Raw genomic sequence first — 19,414 nt, forward strand, 5'->3', positions numbered from 1 at the left:
CTTCCTGAGGCACCTGTTCTAGATCAGGGCTTGTCTCCAACTGCAGCATATCGAGGACCCACCTGCGGGTCTTACTGCAATGCTGGCTGTGCCAGTAGGTCTGGGGTGAGCCTACAATTCTGCATTTCTAACAAGCTCCCAGCTGATGCCAATGCTGTTGGTTTGGGGACCACATTTTGAGATAATTCCATTATAAAGGAACTGGAAATACTGGGATTAAAAACCCCAGGGCCTAAAATAATAATGACAGTTATAATAAGCTGTAGACAATAATAATTCTGCTGGTTCAGAACTTTGCTGCTTGCAAAGAGTTCTTGAAGAAAAAAGCTGAAAGCTTACAAAGGTGAAGAGACTTGTCCAGCACAAATGACGGGGGGGACACTGGATCCCAGGTCTCCCAACTCAGGTAGAGGGCACCCCTCTACATTCTTCTAATATAGTGAAAGTGGAAGTGTTAGTCGCTCAGTTGTGTCCGACTCTTTGAGACTCCATGGACTGTAGCCCACCAGGCTCCTCTGTCCACGGATTCTCCAGGCAAGAATACTGGAGTGGGTTGCCATGCTCTCCTCCAGGAGATCTTCCCAACCCAGGATCGAATCCAGGTCTCCTGCACTGCAGGCAGACTCTTTACCATCTGAGTTACTAGGGAAATGTGAAGTGCAGGGGTACCCCCTGTAGGCCTATGAGTGATAAAAGAAAACACAGAGGGACAGTGAAGTAAAAAAAAAGCCTCATTATTTTTTAAATTATAACTATACAGGTTCATAGCAAAAAAAAAAATCAGAAAACAGAGAAAAGTATAAAAAGGAACATTTCTCTGGGAGAAAAACTATTGCCAATGTTTTGCCAATGTTTTAGCATATATCTGTCTGGTCTTTTTTCTCTGATACACATGCTTTTTGCAAAAGTAGAGTCATACATGTATTGTTTTAGAATATACTTTTTTCATTTAGCATTATATTGGGGGCCTCTCAACTGTTATTGAATAAACCTACAGCTGCATTTTTAAGCACTGCTTTGTATATCATTGTATGGGTAGACCCTGACTTATTAAACCAATCTCTTATCGATGGACATTCAATTGTTTCCGGTTCTTTGATAGGATAAACACTGCTTCAGTAAAATCATTTAACATGGAAACATTTGGCCAAAGTTGATCAGTTCCTTTGGACAAAAATCTAGGATTGCAAATGATGGTTCAAAAGGTACACAGCGAAAATTTGATAAACTGGCCTTAAGCAAAGTAGTGGCTGCGGCAGTGCCTGGGAATGAAGGTGCCTTCAGCCTGAGCCAAACCAGGGCATCTGTTTTTTCTTTCCAACCTTCACTAAAGTGATAAGTGAAAATTGATATTGTGCTAATCTGTATTTCTTTGACTAAAATTTACCCATTTTTGTATGTTTCTTGGCCATTTCTACCACCTCTTTGACAGTATCAACATTTCAACTAATATTTGCGAAACCACAGTCAATATTTTAACAAAGGTGGACAACCTAGAAAACACTAAGAGCAAACAGTGCTCACTATTGAGATCTTTATCATACAACAGGCTTTGACACGGGTACAAAAGAGCCATAGATGTGTGGTTAATGACACAAGTATATGGGAAGGGCTCAGATGCCAGCGAGGTCACGCACTCTGTGTGACCCCGACAAGCAGCTTAAACTCTCTGAGTCTCAGATTATTCATCACTAAAATGGGGACAACCTGCCAGGATGGTGGGAAGGGATAAAGGAGACGATATGAGAGGCACCTGGCACAAGGAACAAGCAACACATATTTTTCCCAATAAGAAAACACTGAAACCCTCCAAAAAATTGATGGATAAAAAAATAACTAAAAGTCACAAGTAGGGAATATGACCAATAAATAAACATATGGGGAAACACTTATCTCCTTTAACAACAGACGAAATGTTAATAACACAAGGAGCCACCCCTACTTTTTAAATGAACAAGAACATTTTCAAGAGAGAATTCCTGATGCAGAGGAAGGTGTGGCCAAGCAAGCTGCCCATGTTGTTGGCAGCATCCAGTTCGTGCAGCTTTCGTGGAAAGCAATCAGGCCACATGTATCATCACACAAACACGTTCGCAACCTTTGACCCAGACACTTCCTAAGGAAGTAATTCAAAATATGGAAAAAGCTATCTGTACAATGATGCTTCTTTCTCACCATTGTTTGTAATGGTGAGAAAAGTGTTTATTTTTTTGTTTACATAAAGGGTAAAACCACAGCAAGGGTGGTGTCAGCCCTTTCAGTTCCATAGTGTGATTTTTGGGTGTGTGTTAAATGGGGATGTATAAACAATAATTTAGGCCTCTCAGTTCAGTCGCTCAGTTGTGTCCAACTCTTTGCGACCCCATGAATCGCAGCATGCCAGGCCTCCCTGTCCATCACCAACTCCCGGAGTTCACTCAGACTTATGTTCATCGAATCAGTGATGCCATCCAGCCATCTCATCCTCTGTCGTCCCCTTCTCCTCCTGCCCCTAATCCCTTCCAGCATCAGAGTCTTTCCCAATGAGTCGACTCTTTGCATGAGGTGGCCAAAGTACTGGAGTTTCAGCTTTAGCATCATTCCTTCCAAAGAAATCCCAGGGCTGATCTCCTTCAGGATGGACCGGTTGGATCTCCTTGCAGTCCAAGGGACTCTCAAGAATCTTCTCCAACACACAGTTCAAAAGCATCAATTCTTCAGCGCTCAGCTTTCTTCTCTATAGACAGTCTCTTGTTTTAATTCGCAGTTGAATACAGTGCTTTGGAAAGGCTTTTAGACTCTGCTGAACAGTGATCAGATTTAAATCAGTGAAGGATTTAAAAACCATCCTCAGTCCCTTCATCCTCTAGTGGAGTTTGTGGTAATTCAAAACCAAAGGAAAGAGAAAAAGGCGGGGTTGGGGGGAGTGTTCTGTCATCTGTAATCTAGACTTTTAAATGTCTGGAGAAGGAAGGAAGTCAAGGCAGGGTGGAATCTTCCTTTCTGTACGCCCTAGGCCATTACAGCACAGAAACCCCGCCCCCACCTCCCCCAACTCTCGCCCAAGCCAGAAAGCACAGCCGAGGCGTCCTGAGATGGTGAGTCTGGCGGGGTCCGCATGCGTGCTAGGCTGTGCCCGAGCAGCTGAGGGGTGAGTCAAATCCTTGGTCGCATCCATATCTGTGTGTGTTTTGTGGTGCAGGAGGAGCCCAGCACCGCCTCGGGGAGGCAGGACCGTGCAGAGACGACCAGTGCAAGCTGTGCCTTCTGCCTCCGCGTACTTCAGTGGTGAGGGTTCCCGGCTGCTAAATTCCCAGGGTGGGCGGGAGCCTGTCGTGGGATAATAACCCCAGCGAGGGTGGGCATCAACTCGCTGAACGACCAGCAGCCACGAGCCAAGTTACAGAATCACAGAATTACAGAGTTACAGAATCTCTCTCAACTGACAAATCCCTTTAGCAGTGGCCCTCAGCTGGGGAGAGCTTCAACCTTACCGTGCAAGCTCTGGTGCATCAGTCGTGGCCGATTCTTTGTGACCCCCTGGACTGTAGCCCGCCAGGCCCCTCTGTCCATGGGATTCTCCAGGCGAGAATACTGGAGTGGGTAGCCATTTACTTTTCCAGAGAATCTTCCCGATCCAGGGATCGGACCCTCATCTCTTGCATTGGCAGGCGGCTTCTTTACCACTTCATCACCTGGGAAGCCCTCAACCTTACCAGGGGAGTTGAAAATAATGCACATGCTTCAGCCCCACCTACTGTAGTAGCCTCCCGGGGGGTGGAGCCCTTGTGGGAATGTTTCTTCTGAATTTCCCCTGACTCTGATAGGCCCCTTGGTTAAGAATCACAGCTACAGCATATGGAGGGTGGTTTGGCCTGAAGGTTCCCTTTGAACCTTGCCCACCTGGGAGATTATTATACACCACTGTATACTAGCTCCACCCTCACTACTCTCCCCTCACAATGACTGAAAAATCTTCCCTATTGGGTCTCACCTTTGTCCCCCAATCCCACCAGAAAAAAAGCCTAATCCCACCTCTCAGGGTTTACTTCTCCCCCATCCCTCAGCAAGAAATCATCCAGGTGACAAGCTGTAAACTGGGTAAAAAAGTGTAGATGTGAAATCCTAGGGAGAAACCCTTTATGAGTTTGAAATACTCTTAGGTCAACTGTTAGTCCACATGGATTCAGAATCATTTATTTGAAGCTTCTATCAATAAGCCAGATGTGCCTCCTCCAAGCTCCCGAGGTGCAGTGGACTGAGGCCAAAGCTTGACTAATTGACCTTAGAAAGGTTGAAAGTCAAGGAGGGAGGGGCAGTTTAGCTACCACAATTATGTGCATGTAATGTACGCTAATAAAGGCAGATGACAAGGTCTGAAAGCCTGCAGCTTCCTGTTAGAAAGCATTCCAGCATGGGAACAGGTACTTGTCATCAGGGTTCTATTGAGTTTCCACCCCCTAAAAAATCGCCATGTGTCATCTGGTGTGGACCATCACTCTAATAAACCAGCAGCTTTGACTCTCAGGGATAGAAGGGCCTTGAATAATGCCAACTCCCTCAGTCAACCCAGGCTCACTATTTTTATTGATTGAATTAAAATCTAGGTTTTGAGGTGTTTTGTGTTTTTAGGTTTTAGTAAATATAATAAAGGGGCTTCCTGGTGGCTCAGTGGTAAAGAATCCACCTGCCAATGCAGGAGATGCAGGTTTGATTCCTGGGTCGGGAAAATCCCCTGGAGGAGGAAGTGGCAACCCACTCCAGTATTACTGCCTGGGAAATCCCATGGACAGAGGAGGCTGGTGGACTACAGTCCATGGGGTCACAAAGAGTCGGACTGTTTCTGCTGCTGCTAAGTTGCATCAGTCGTGTCCGACTCTGTGCGAACCCATAGACGGCAGCCCAACAGGCTCCCCTGTCCCTGGGATTCTCCAGGCAAGAACACTGGAGTGGGTTGCCATTGCCTTCTCCAATGCATGAAAGTAAAAAGTGAAAGTAAAGTCACTCAGTCATGTCTGACTCTTCGCGACCCCATGGACTGCAGCCTACCAGGCTCCTTTGTCCATGGAATTTCCCAGGCAAGAGTACTGGAGTGGGGTGACATTGCCTTCTCCAAAGAGTCGGACATGACTTAGCAACTAAACAACAGTAATAAAAACAAGTATAATAAAAAATATTCTGACATTTAAAAAACATTCTGATTAAGCATTCAAGGTACTAGATATTTCTCTACCAAATTTCTAGTCTAGACCTCACAGAAGCACTTAAGTACCAATACAGGGACCGATGTTCCAGACTACATTTCCTCTTTTATAACAAACAAGTTAGAAGGTAAAACACAACCAAGTGTAAAATCAGATCTAACAGTAAATCTATTGCTGGCGATAGGCATGATTTATCATTTGAAATCTTGGTAAACTACATCATCCTTGAGGAATTAGTTGAACAGAAGACTGTATAGACTCTTTACTCTTTTAGAAGATTAGAGTTCTCTCAGATGGGGTGTATTATTTATTTAGCCTACTGATGCATATACTGTTTGAAGGATATTTATATATGTGCAGATAAGTAACAATTACGCTACAGGTAAAATGTTTATCCCTTTATGTCTGATGCAGAATTTTGGATTTAAGAGATTTTGGATTTACATGTCAGCTACTTTGTCTTACTGAAAAACTGTCTTCTCAAGTAGAGCTTCCCTTAGCCGTTTGGCAAGAAGATTTTAGTGCACAAAGACGTTTCAAAGAGGCAGAAAAAGAAAGTCGTGTTTTAGACTGAGCTCACTTGAGTGCAATCCAAGTTTTCCACTTTGGAGAGCAGATGTTCACATGCCCCAGAGGAGGAGGGTGGAGACAGAAAATAAGGTGTGAGAAAATATGTGACTCAGGAGGAGAGCATGTTTTTCCAAGAGGCAGAAAAGTGCCTGGCTTCTCAGCCCCGAGCCTCACAGACTCCAAGCAGGGTTGGAGTCCCCCGCAGCAGGCCCAGGCACAGTTGGATGCGCCTGCATTTGCAAGCAAGGCCTGAGGCTCAAACCCCATTTCCGGGAATCAGTCTCATTCCTGACTCACTGGCTATGTCCAGGATATCTTGGGCACGGTGCCCTCCACACTAAGAATGAGCAACATTCCCTAGGGGCTTATTACAGTATCCTAGGGGCTGAGCTAGAACTTTCTTAAGAATTTTTATCAACTAAAATCCCTTTCAAGGAGTTAGAGTTTCTGTGAAGAAGGGAGACTGAAGCTACAGATGGCTGGGGGAAGTGTCCCAGTATGACTACCATAGGGTGTCTTTCTGATGCCCCCTGGTGGCCTTCCATCACTAAAATGAACACCACATGGTCTTGACAAAGCATTACTATGAACAAAGCTACTGGAGGTGATGGAATTCCAGCTGAGCTATTTCAAATCCTAAAAGATGATGCTGTTAAAGTGCTGCATTCAATATGCCAGCAAATTTGGAAAACTTGGCAGTGGCCACAGGACTGGAAAAGGTCAGTTTTCATTCCAATCCCAAAGAAAGGCAATGCCAAAGAATGCTCAAACCACCACACTATTGCACTCATTTCAAATGCTAACAAGGTAATGCTCAAAATCCTTCAAGCTAGGTTTCAACAGTATGTGAACTGAGAACTTCCAGATGTACAGCTAGATATAGAAAAGGCAGAGGAACCAGAGATCAAATTGCCAACTTTCGCTGGATCATAGAAAAAGCAAGAGAATTCCAGAAAAAACATCTGCTTCACTGACTACGCTAAAACCTTTGACTGTGTGGATCACAACAAACTGGAAAATTCTTAAAGAGATGGAAATACCAGACCTGCCTTACCTGCCTCCTGAGAAATCTGTATGCTAGTCAAGAAGCAACAGTTAGAACTGTTGGACTTAGAACAATGGACTGGTTCCAAATTAAATGAATACATCAAGGCTGTATATTGTTACCCTGCTTATTTAACTTCTCTGCAGAGTACATCATGAGAAATGCCGGGCTAGATGAAGCACAAGCTGGAATCAAGATTGCTAGGAGAAATATCAATAACCTCAGATATGCAGATGACACCACCCTTATGGCAGAAAGTGAAGAGGAATTAAAGAGCCTCTTGATGAAGGTGAAAGAGGAGAGTGAAAAAGCTGGCTTAAAACTCAATATTCAGAAAACTAAGATCATGGCATCTGGTCCCATCACTTCATGGCAAATAGATGGGGAAACAATGGAAACAGTGACAGACTTTATTTTCTTGGGCTCTAAAATCACTGCAGATGGTTACCACAGCCATGAAATTAAAAGGCGCTTGCTCCTTGGAAGAAAAGCTATGACCGACCTAGACCACATATTAAAAAAGCAGAGACATTACTTTGCCAACAAAGATCCATCTTGTCAAAGCTGTGGTTTATCCAGTAGTCATGTATGGATGTGAGAGTTGGACCGTAAAGGTTGAGCACCGAAGAATTAATGCTTTTGAACTGTGGTGTTGGAGAAGATTCTTGAGAGTCCCTTGGACTGCAAAGAGATCAAACCAGTCAGTCCCAAAGGAAATCAATCCTGAATATTCATTGGAAGGACTGATTCTGAAGCTGAAGCTCCAATACTTGGACTACCTGATAGGAAGAGCTAACTCATTGGAAAAGACCCTGATGCTGGGAAAGATTGAGGGCAGGAGGAGAAGGGGATGACAGAGGATGAGATGATTGGATGGCATCACTGACTCAATGGACATGAGTCTGAGCAAGCTCCAGGAGATGGTGAAAGACTGGGAAACCTGGCGTGCTGGCATGCTGCAGGCCATGGGGTCACAGAGTTGGACACAACCAAGTGACTGAACAACAGTGGTCTCATAGACTTTAGCCCCATATTTGCCATTTAGTCACTAAGTCGTGTTCAACTCTATGTGACCCCTTGGACTGTAGCCCACCAGGCTCCTCTATCCACAGAATTTCCCAGGCAAGAATACTGGAGTGGGTTGCCGTTTCCTTCTCCACAGGACCTTCCTGACCCAGGGATTGAACCTGAGTCTCCTGCATTGTCAGGCGGATTCTTTATCACTGAGTCACCAGAGACTCAGAACAAAATCCAGGACTTTTTGGATTGCTCAGTTTGTACTTTTGGATACAAACTCATGTGATCTGGTACCAACAGGTAGCATAGCTTCTTCCTCTGATAAGAACTGAATTTGAAGCATGAATATGAAGGAAACTCTAAGTTTTATAACTTTGTATTTCATATTTCTAATTGTGTATGTGGATATGATGACTAGATATTATCCTCAGGAAAACAAAACAGATTTAATGTTTGGTATACATGTTCTTGGGCTTCCCTGGTGGCTCAGACAGTAAAGAATCCACTTGCAGTGCGAGAGACCTGGGTCGGGAAGAACCCCTAGAGAAGGGAATGGCTACCCATTCCAGTATTCTTGCCTGGAGAATTCCGTGAACAGAGGAGCCTGGCAGGCTGTAGTCCATGGGGTTGCAAAGCGCCAGACACGACTGACCGTCTAATACACACACACATACATGTTCTCACCAGGCCAGACTGTGCTGGGTGCACTTTCTCATCAGGAAAGCTCTCAGTCAGGCAGAGGGTTGAGGGTTGGCTGTGTTGAGAATGATATATATCCTCCATCGTTACTGGCTCTGAGCTAAGAAATTTCACATTTCACTTTTACCACTTCCTTCACTATCTCTATTAGCAGTGTACTAAACGTTTATGGAATCTTCTGCATCTTTTTTAGGGAGCAAAAAATGGAGAAAAAAGATCACAGAGGAATTGAGTGTGAAAGGTTTCCTATTGCCATTCAAGACAAGATGCTGCACCCAGACTCAGTTCTCGGTAAGTTGAGGGGTCTAGGGGCGGTCGTCATGGTTCTGGTCCCTCTTTGGGTTCTGCTCACTATGGGCAGAATACCTGCTATGCTAAATAGCTTTACCTAGACTAGGGTGTTGCATGTTAATTTTTGTTTTTGCAAAATGTAAAGAATTAGTGATGAATTGATTCAAGCGAGATGTGGCAAGCAGGGTGAAAGTGCCCACACCTGTCTCTGCCTGGAGTCGCAGGGCTCCGTGACTCAGTCATGAGGTGGTCTCAGTTCTGTGTGGCAGCCCCCCAGCATGAAAAGAATCTGCACCTGAGGAGCTCACGTACATGGGAGCTGCTGAGGACTTGTCCAATACATTTCATAGGAGCAGAAAGAGTGGAGAAGAGACCCAGAGAGCACCAGTGCGTGGAATTCAATGATTTTTAGTCACAAGGACCTTTCTCCGAAGATAGTTTAAGCAGAAAAACAATCGCTGGCAGGACTGCCCTGGATGAAGAAGAGGTGGGCTTGAGGGCTGCAGCTTAGGCAGCTCTGAGGGAGAAAGTCAGCACCCAAGCCTAATTTACCCAGTTTATACAGGAGGAAACAGGGGCCAGAGAACTAAACAGGCTTGCTTACGTTCCCACGGTCTGATAGCCAAGAGCCTTTTCTTCAGCTCAGTATCATTCCTACTCTGCCACATGTAGCTCTATTTCTTTGTAGAAGACACGTTTTCTAATAATAATAATAGGGTTCTCGGACTGAACACTTACTCTACACACGAGAAGTGAGCAGAGACTTTCAAAGTGTGGTCAGAGGGTCCCTGGAGGGCTGTGAGGTCCTCTCTTTTCCCTGAAAGAACAATACTGCAACAGGTTGAGTGGAGACACACCTGTGGAAGCCAGCTGCCTTCGGTTAAGCTAAATATTCTAGGTATTTGCCAAAACACAAAACACTGCCGCTCTTCTCACTGGTCACTGATCTTTTAAATTTTCAAAATAGCTATTTTTCATAAAAATGTTATTTTGTGAACATGAAATGATTATTGTTTGTAAAGTTTTTTTTATTTCTCAATTTAAAATTCTAAAAAAAGACAACCCTTGGGACTGCTCATTCAGTCTTAGGAAAATCTAAATGATTCTACCGAGTAAAAGTGACTTAAAATTTATAAATAAATACTTCTCTACTAATCCATGTTCAACCAACTGAATGTTGTATGACAGTTCTCCAGTGCAAGAAGAAGATAGACTTTTAGTGCAGGTATGAAAAACACCACATATTATGATATATGAAAATGTTAGTCACTCAGTGTGTCTGACCCCATTGACTGTAGCCTGTCAGGCTCCTCTGTCCATGGGATTCTCTAGGTAAGAATACTGGAGGGAGTAGCCATTCCCTTCTCCAGGGCATCTTCCTGACACAGGAATCGAACCTGGGTCTCCTGCATTGTAGCATCTGAGCTACCAAAACTAGAATAAACAAAAGGTCTTTGGGGTCCTCAGTTTTAAGAGTGTAAGAGGGTTCGGAAATCAAAAATTTGAGAATTGTTGACATATAGTATATTATCACTTAACTATCATAATACCCTAAAGGGTAGGAATTATTGTCTTTATTGTATAGATAAGTAGGAATTAAGCAACTTGCCAGGGTCAAAGAGCCTGCTGTATTATCTACTGCTGTGTAATGATGTATCCCAAAACTTAATGGCTCAAAACAACAAACATTTGCTTTGTCATTGTTTCTGTGGGCCACGAATTTGGGAGCCATTTAGCTGGGTGGTTCAGGCTCAAGATCTCTCATGAGGCTGCAGTCAAGATGTTGGCCAATACTACCATCATCATCAGCTTTACTGGGGCTAGAGAATCTGCGTCTAAGGTTGTTCTCACACGTGGCCATTGGCCAGGGGTCTCAGTTCCTCGCCAGGCGGGCCAGTAGGCTGTTTGAATGTCATTATGATCTGGTAGCCTCCTTCCCCCAGGCAAGTGATCCAAGAGAAAGACTGAGATGGAAGTTTCAGTGACTCTTACAACCTAGTTTTAGAAGTTATACACCATCATTGCCACTTTATTCTATTTGTTAAAAGCAAGTCACTAAATCCAACCATAATTGAGAGAGGAATCAGGTTCTATCCTTTGAGGAGCATGTTAGAGTTTGTGACATATTACCAACCATCACAGTCAGTACAAAGCGGAATCAGGCTTCAAACTCAGGCCCAGTCAGTACAAAGCAGAATCAGGCTTCAAACTCAGGCGCACGTTCTTTCCCTTGTACAACACAGCCAGCCCAGGGTGTACATCTTTCTTCCTCTATTTGTAATTTCCTTGAGTTCTGAATTAGAAGGCATTCAGTGACTACTGACTGAGACTTGGGGAAGGGAAAAAACCTTCCTAGAGCTCACTCCATTTGTGATTTACACTTTGGTAGATAATGTTACAATGAGTGTAACCAAGAGTGCAGCAAGGTGCAGGTATTAATAGCACTGGCAGCAGTTTTGTCCCCCAACCCCTTCTTTGCTGGAATTGCTTGGACACCCAAGTGTGACTTACTCACCTGCTGGGGCCAGGCTCCCATGCTCTGGCCTTACTGGAGAGTGCCACTGCCCACAGCCTGCCAAACAAGACCCAGACCTGCAGCAGATACACATGCTCTCTACTGCTAGCCTCTCTGTGGTTCTGATGAGGGCAAAGCTATGATTCAAGTTCCCATATGGATTTATGAATGTGTTGTAGAGGAAAACCATCTTTCCAGTTGCCTGGATAATAAGCTCTTGGCCACTGTAGGGTCTGAGAAGAAAATGTGGATGTATCAGGGCAAATCTTGAGAAATAATTACAAATGCAAGATGGTCTGATAATTCAATGGGCCAAATTCTCACAGATCCTTCCATTCAGAAGACCTTTACTAAACACATACATATGTGCTGGGCAAATCTTGAGACTTTCCTATCAGAACTGTTACTTAACAAAACATCTCTCAGTTGTCATAAGCGGGGGGGGGGTGTCCCAAATATCACCCCTAGGCTGGCAACTTGTGCGATAAATTTCCCCCTGGGAAAACTGAACACTCTGGGGCTAATGCATACTTTGCATGATCAGAGCTCTACTGTCCAAAGCACATTTTAGGATTATAATAATAAAAATCTCACACTTCCTTTGCATAACTTGGGCTGTTTCAGGTTCTGATACAGGATACAGCTGCTGTTCTGCCTCTTGGATTGGACTGCAGAGTAGTAAGTGTGAGAACTGTGGCACTAAGATTCATAACTCCCAGAGAGTCTGCAGTAAAGAACCACCTAAAGGTGAAAGCAACTGGGCCAGCTCAGGAAAAAAACCAGGCTGTATCTGGTTCTCTGTCCGTAAGTGAGCAACGGTTGTTTGCAGGCAATGAGTTGCATTTTTAATCTTTTCTTTTCAGAATTTCATTATAGATACAACACCCCAGGACAGAATTTCTTTAATCATACAGAAGGAAGTGCCTTTGCTCGGCTCCGCTATTTAAATGAAAATAATTCTTCACCTAGTAAGTACATCTCCTGCATGATCCCATCTTTGTAAACAACCTAGACTCCCTCCGTGGGAGACACATATCGCTCTGGCCACTGTTACCCTATGCTGAGCACCTGCTGAGTCTGCTGCCCGGGCTCCAGCACTCATCTGACATTTCCATATCCAGCCTGACACCGGGATGGCAAGGGGCTGGGCTGCTAGACATGCAGTCCTAGCAATAAAGGACTTTGAAAGTTACCAAGTGCTATACTAGTGTAATCTGGCAACAAGTCATAAATATTTGATGAACAAATGACTAACTGCCACTATTATTGTTATTATTCAGAAGGGGAAAAAGCTTTAAATATATCCCCAGTAATTGGAGAAGGAAATGGCAACCCACTCCAGTGTTCTTGCCTGGAGAATCCCAGGGACAAGGGGAGCCTGGTTGGCTGCCGTCTATGGGGTCGCACAGAGTCAGACATGACTGAAGCAACTTAGCAGCAGCAGCAGCAGCAGCAGCAGTAAAAGTCAGTATGTAAAGAAATAGACTATTTTTACACTCCTTAAATATCATGTTGCTAATTTCAATGCAAACTTTTGCTGTCTTTGGAAATATCTAAAATCCCACAAACATTTATTTATAAAGATGAATAAGACAATGGGAACCTCCTCTCAAGGAGTTTACAACCTGTTGAAAAAAAGGAACTCATACCCTAATTAGTCCACGGCAAGATGTGGTTAAGTGCTAAGAGAACAGAGTGCACTAAGGGAACACAAAGTGAGGAGGGCACACCCTTGTCTTGCTTCTGAACAACAGCTGGGTCTGGTTCTCTGACATCCTTTCCTCATGGGTGAGTTCATACCTTCAAAGCTCTTTCTCTCCATTGCTGGGGACAGGGCGCCAGAGAGAATGTTTCTGACCTTTCACAGTTGCAATGCCCAAGACTAAAGAATTGTGTTTATCAAACTCAGCCGTGTCTCCCCTACCTGCCCCCAGCTGCCCAGTCCTCCAACTGGATGTGTTCTGTCGAGGTGTCTTAGGAACACTTCTGTCCCCAAGGCTCCACAGAAGCAACAGGCACATTTCTTTACTATCTCCTTGGTTTTGGGGTCAACAGTACATGCGACTTCTCATTCTAACATACGAATGAGGAAAGCAATTGAGTCGTTTGAAAAGTGATGTTGAAATGCCATTAGTAAATGTACAGTGGCCAAGAGGGTAGAAGTCTCAGGGAGGCGTCTTTTGTTCAGTGTTTAAGAGACCCTCCAGAATGGACAGAAAATGGAGCAGGCTGTTGCAGGAGGTCGTGAGTTCCACTTGCAGACTGAGATACACGGTACTTTGTCAGGATGTTGTAAATCTATAGATTGAATGGGAATGGGACCCTTTCCAACTCTCAGTTTCTATGTTTCAAATAAAGAATGAGATGACCAAGGAATTAAGACTGAGATCATCAGTACCACTGTTTGTCACGACAAATAAGTCAGGGTGCAGTGTGACTAAATTTGGACTTTCTGGCTCCTGCCTTGCCTTCCATGTCTGAGGGACAATCCCCCGTCCCCTTGTCAAGTGGGACCCTCCTGAGAGGGAGTGAAGCCAAGATACTAGAGACCAGTGGATATGGCAGGAAACCAAAGGAGAAAGAGGGGAAGACAGAGAAGAGAGGAGGAAAGGCAAGAGAAGGAGGGAAAGGGAGCCTCAGCGACAGAGAAGACATATTTGTTGCCCACTGTGCTTCCCGGGTGGCTTAGTGGAAAGGAATCCACCTGCCAGTGCAGGAGACACTGGAGACATGGGTTCGATCTCTGGATCGGGAAAATCCCTTGAAGTAGGAAGTGGCAACCCACTCCAGTGTTCTTGCCTGGAAAATTCCATGGACAGGGTAGCCTGGTGGGCTGCAGTCCAAGGGGTTGCAAAGAGCTGGACGCAACTGAGCACACACACACTTTGCCTCTCTTCCCTTCCCTGGAGCTCTTCGTGTCTTCCATGGTGACTTTCCCATATTTATCTTATCTGTTTAGTCTCTGTTTTCTAGGATTGTCTTAGTAACGTAATGTTTTAGTTTCTGACTCCTAGAATCCTTGCTCCTACAGTAGAGAGGACTTTAGAAATCCATTTGGTCCAAGCGCTTGGAAAGTATTATCCCTCCATTTGCCAAATGAAGAAGTTGAACCCATACACATGCCCAGGTCACCCAGCTAGCACCAAAGGAACTTAGACTCCTGGTTTCTTGTCTGCTAATAAAACTCCTTTTAAATGTTGAATTTCTTTCCTTGAATTCAGAATACTCAATGGCTACTTTCCACGTTCCCTAGGTTTATTTCCTTATTAAAGCTTTATGAAATATTTCACTTATACAGAAAAGTTCAGGAAAGGATAGCCATATACCCACCATTGGATTTGGGGATCATTTTTGTGCTCTGAATCTGACTACAGCTAACTTTTTTCAGCTCATTCAAAACCAAAATGGATCTGTTTCCAGAGAGCAAATCCAAAACCCTCTAATGATGGATGTGAACCCATACCAAGAAAGTAAGTATGATTAACAAAATGACTGCCCGTTTGGTGTATGCAGTGTGCTCAGTGCATTATTGTCTGCCCATGATCACCTACAGCAGCGGTCCCCAACCTTTTTGACTTCAGTTTTGTGCAAGACAGTTTTTCCATGGGGGTTTCGGGATGATTCAAGCACATTACATTTACTGTGCACTTTATTTCTATTATTATTACATCAGTGCCACCTCAGATTATCAGGCATTAGATCCCAGAGGTTGGAGCCCCCTGACCTAGATCTTAAGTAGTAGTCAGGATTCAAACCTACATCTGGCTAATATTTCAATCATTCAGTTATTCTTTCAACAAATATTTGAGTGTCAATAGCAGGACACTGTGCTTGTCCTGAGGACACAGAGACAAAGTCAACTACTGTCTCCGCCCTTACTTTTTTGGTAGAGGAAAAGGGGGCATAGAGTACTATTACCTCATATGGGGGTTTGGAGAAGCTGAGCTCCAAAGAGTAAGTGTGAATGAGTCAGCAAGGATGGAAGAGCGCGAGCAAAGAAATGCCAGTCTGAGAGAGCCTCCTGGTGTGGAAAAGCCCTTGGCAAGTTCAGGAGCAATGCGGCAGGAGCCCAAAAGAGGGCGAGGCAGTGGGGCAGGACAGCTGAGGGAAGGCTGGTCGGGGCTTGTGGGCTGAGGGAGGGACTTCAGCTTCTCAGTTTTAACGGGTAGCCAGTGAGATTTTTTTTTTTTTTAACCGGAGTGTTTTTTAAAGCTTCCTAGTGTTTGAAAAGATCACCCTAACTACTAAGGGAGAGGGAATGGATTAGAGGAGTCAAGGACTGGAGCACAGAAGCCAAGAAAGAGACCAGTACAATAAGCCAGGTGGGATGATGGCCGCTTAGCTAAGGGTGGTAGAAAAGGAAAGAGAGAAGACTAGAATTTAAGAGCTATTTAGGAGGCAGAGTTGACAGTGTAGCAGAGAGTTCAGGCTGTGCAGTCACAGTCATTCAGGGTGAACCCTAATACGCACTGCCATGGTGCAGCACAGTGTGTATGAATACAGCCACTGGCTAGTTCTTGGGTTTGCATCTTAGATGGCACAACTCCTCGCCCCCAACACACCCACCCACCCACACACACACACCCATTACTGAACCACACACACACACACACACACACACACCCATTACTGAACCAGAGAGTTGAAGAGGGTGCTTTACACAAGTATTAATGTGCTTTTGCCTTTCTTACAGGTCAGACCTTGCTACACTCTCACCCCATTCCCACTCCTGCAGGATTTCTGAAAACACATCCTCCAGCAACTTTAGCAGTAACAAAGAAACGGAATCTGAGGTGAGGACCTTGCAGCTTGTGAGTTTGGTCTTCCTAACCACAAAACTGATGGCTTTTAAATTATTACAGTATGACAGCATCAAAAAATGTTCTGCTGAAACAAATTGTGCTCAGCACCAACATAAAGACACAGCCTGAGCAGCCGCATGGTTTGTATTGTTCCTAAACTGGTTCCAAGGGAAATTTCCTGGAGAAAGTGTTTTGTGGGTGGTGCCTCAGCTACAGGATTTCCCAGTGTGCCGTTCCCAAGTTTGTTCCAGTGACACTAGGGTTAGAGCTGCCAGCGGTTTTCTATTTTCAATCAGGTCACTTTCAATGTCGCCACAAGCATGCGCTGCGTGCCCCTCAGTGGCTATGGGCCCTAAATCCCCTTCAATGCCCCTCATGTTTTTCTTCCTTCTCACAGATCTCTTTTTCCACAGCAGGGAAACAGCCCAGCAGGTTGCTGACCTCATCCTCTGATTCATGCTCATCAGTCACGTGTTTATCTTTTTTTCTGTCCCTTTCTCTACAAAATATATTCCATCTCACACTGGTTTCCTAGGAAACTAGCTCTCAAAAACAGAAATAGACTGGGTGGAAAACAGAATACTCCAAAAATTCCACTTTGAAATGTTTAATGAGATAACCCAATTACCAGGAGCAGTAGTAAATTTCTGTAACCAGAATGTGTGGACTTTCCCTCTGTAGATTTTAAACTTGTCTTTGGATCATGCCCTAAGGACAGCAACCATTTTGAAACAAACTACTGATCAAATGATTAGAACTATTGCAGAAGATCTTGCCAAAGTACAAAGATGGAGGAAAAAGCTGAAATACTAGTTTGTCTCAAGGCAACCAAGGATTAAAAAAAAAATGCAGAGAAAACTTGGTCTTCCCTCCAAAGGTATTCTACTTATTATACAACTTATGAAGATGACTTTCTAGAGAAAACACCAAAATTGCAAAAAATGGGGGACACAATTAAAAAAAAAATGGACATCTGATTCTTAAAAATCAAAGTCAACACATATTTGTTTAAAAATAAATGTTACTAACTCATAATAAAAGAAATGAAAACAGTAAAATATACTTTTACCTGTCAGTATGGCAAAAACTAAAGTTTGGAAAACCTAGGCTGTGTCAGGGAAGATGGGGGAGATGAGTGCTCTCATACACTGCTGATAGTACATATTAGTGCAACTCTGTTGAAAGACAACTCGATTAATTGCTACTAAATTCTACAAATTCTGGAAGTATTACCTCTGAGCAGCAATTCTACTACTAGGATTTTGCTTTATAAGTCACTCAAACTATATGTCACATAATGTGTATGAGGATGGCGACTGATGGGAAGGGCTCACAAATGGAACATATCTAATACCCTCTATGATGATTCAAAAACAATGTCAGTCAGGACTTCCCTGGTCATCCAGCGGCTAAGACTCTGAGCTCCCAAAAGAGGGGGCCAGGGTTCGATCCCTGGTCAGGGAATTTGATCCCACGTGCCTCAATTGAAAGATTCCTGCATGCTGTACTAAAGATCCTGCAGGCTGCAAGGAAGATCAAAGATCCCACATGTGGTGGTGAAGACTTGGAGCAGCCAAATAAATAAATAAAGGTGAAATTTAATTTCAAAAATGACAATCATACAGTTAATACTCTGCAGCCACTGAAAAGAATGAGGTGTATAATCTGTAAGATAGTGAAGAAAAGCAAGCTAAGAAATATGTGTGACTTCACTTGTTTTTCAAAGGGCATATACATTTTCTAGAAAGATACACAAAAATATTCAGTGGGCTTCTAGGAAATTCAACCAGAAGCCTCAAGACAGGTTCTTTACTTTTCATTTACTTTCAGTACTTAATGAAATTCTTATGATTGTTTTATATATTATTTACTTAGAGATCTCCTGAAGTCAGAAATATGGAAAAATAATAGTCATGGATTAATGAAATTTACCTAGGCCAAAACTGCATGCAGGGATTAAGTCCTGATTTGCTGCTTTTAAGGACTGATGCTCAACCTCCTTAATGACAGAGTAGCAGTTTACTGGCTCTTTCCCTCTTTCCTGGGACTGAGTGAGTGAGTGAGTGAGTGAATGAAGTCACTCAGTCATGTCCGACTTTTTGCGGCCCCATGGACTGTACTACTTAAACTTTTGGGGATTCAACCCTCTTTGAGAATGTGATGAAAGTTAGGGAGCCTCCCTGCCCCATGCCCCTCTAAAAGTGGTATGAACATGCATGATTTTGCACACAATTTTTAAAAGTTCATGGAGACCTGAAGCAAATCCATGGCATCCAAGTTAGAAGGGACTGCCATAAATGAATGTCCCTTACCCCACAGATTAACCTTTATAGAAACTTACTATTGTATTTATTTAAAAATATGGCCCATACCTGCCTTATTAAACCATATTCCAAGTGTAATTTATATTTCCTTGAGGAGTGAATATCATTATAATCTCTGAATCATCTAATCTAAGAAACAGAAATTGGGCCATGTCCTTAAGGAATTCTGGAAGAGAGCTAGACTCTGATTTACAAGGATAATTTTATATTTACTGACTCAATAGTTTTTGGCTGTCTCCTCTCTCATGACACTTCTTTGATAGATCTAATTCTGCTGCAAAATAAGCCAGAACAAGCTTCTAAAGTAAAAGTAATTGTATCTAGGACTTCCCTGGCAGTCCAGTGGTTAAGACTCTTCCAATTCAGGGGGCACAGGTTCAATTCCTGGTCAGGGAACTAAGATCCTGCATTTTGGGTGGTGCAGCCAAAAAATTAAAAAAAAAAAAAAACCAAGTAATTGTGTATCTAATGCTGAGTCCAGGGACTCAGCAGCATGAGTGGGACTCTTGGTAGAAGGTGTTTACTGTCTGAGTTAACTATTAGATTTTACAAATGAAAATTCATCTTTACTCTTAGTGAATTATTTAAAATAGACCAAATTCATACTAAATAGAAATATATATTTATATTTAATAACCAAAATGTTGTTTTGGTAGTAGAACTTTTACTGTGGGAGGAAAACATTTCTTGTTCCTTTGATTTTAAAAGAAATCCACCTGCATCCTGAAGGGACTCACAAAGGGTACAAATACCTATGGCAGAACTGAGTTATGGAAGCATCCCAAGTTACCAAACACACCACCAGGATCTGGCCCGCTTGGATTTAGCTCAAATTTTAAGAATTTTTGTGAACTGCTATTTTTATTAAATTTTTGTGAATATGACTGAATGATATGAATCCACTACACTTTACAAACCAAGTACATCTCAACAGGAAGCAAAAATGTGCTTCATAGATTGTGAGTCAA

General features: G+C 43.3%; 1 protein-coding gene across 1 annotated transcript in view; it reads left to right on the top strand.

The window, feature by feature from the left end:
* Positions 1–16,935, top strand: part of AKNAD1 (AKNA domain containing 1) — a 45,203-nt gene extending 28,268 nt beyond the window's left edge. Inside the window, 11 exon segments of the mRNA XM_068960731.1 lie at positions 47–105; positions 1,909–2,071; positions 3,006–3,077; positions 3,182–3,267; positions 8,708–8,805; positions 11,945–12,067; positions 12,184–12,288; positions 14,709–14,790; positions 15,211–15,431; positions 15,986–16,113; positions 16,804–16,935. Coding sequence (XP_068816832.1) covers positions 47–105; positions 1,909–2,071; positions 3,006–3,077; positions 3,182–3,267; positions 8,708–8,805; positions 11,945–12,067; positions 12,184–12,288; positions 14,709–14,790; positions 15,211–15,431; positions 15,986–16,113; positions 16,804–16,935 — 1,269 coding nt within the window.
* The last annotated feature ends 2,479 nt before the right edge of the window (positions 16,936–19,414 follow it).

Source organism: Capricornis sumatraensis, chromosome 2 (assembly GCF_032405125.1).
Source record: "Capricornis sumatraensis isolate serow.1 chromosome 2, serow.2, whole genome shotgun sequence".
In the NCBI taxonomy this organism is placed as follows: Eukaryota; Metazoa; Chordata; class Mammalia; order Artiodactyla; family Bovidae; genus Capricornis; species Capricornis sumatraensis.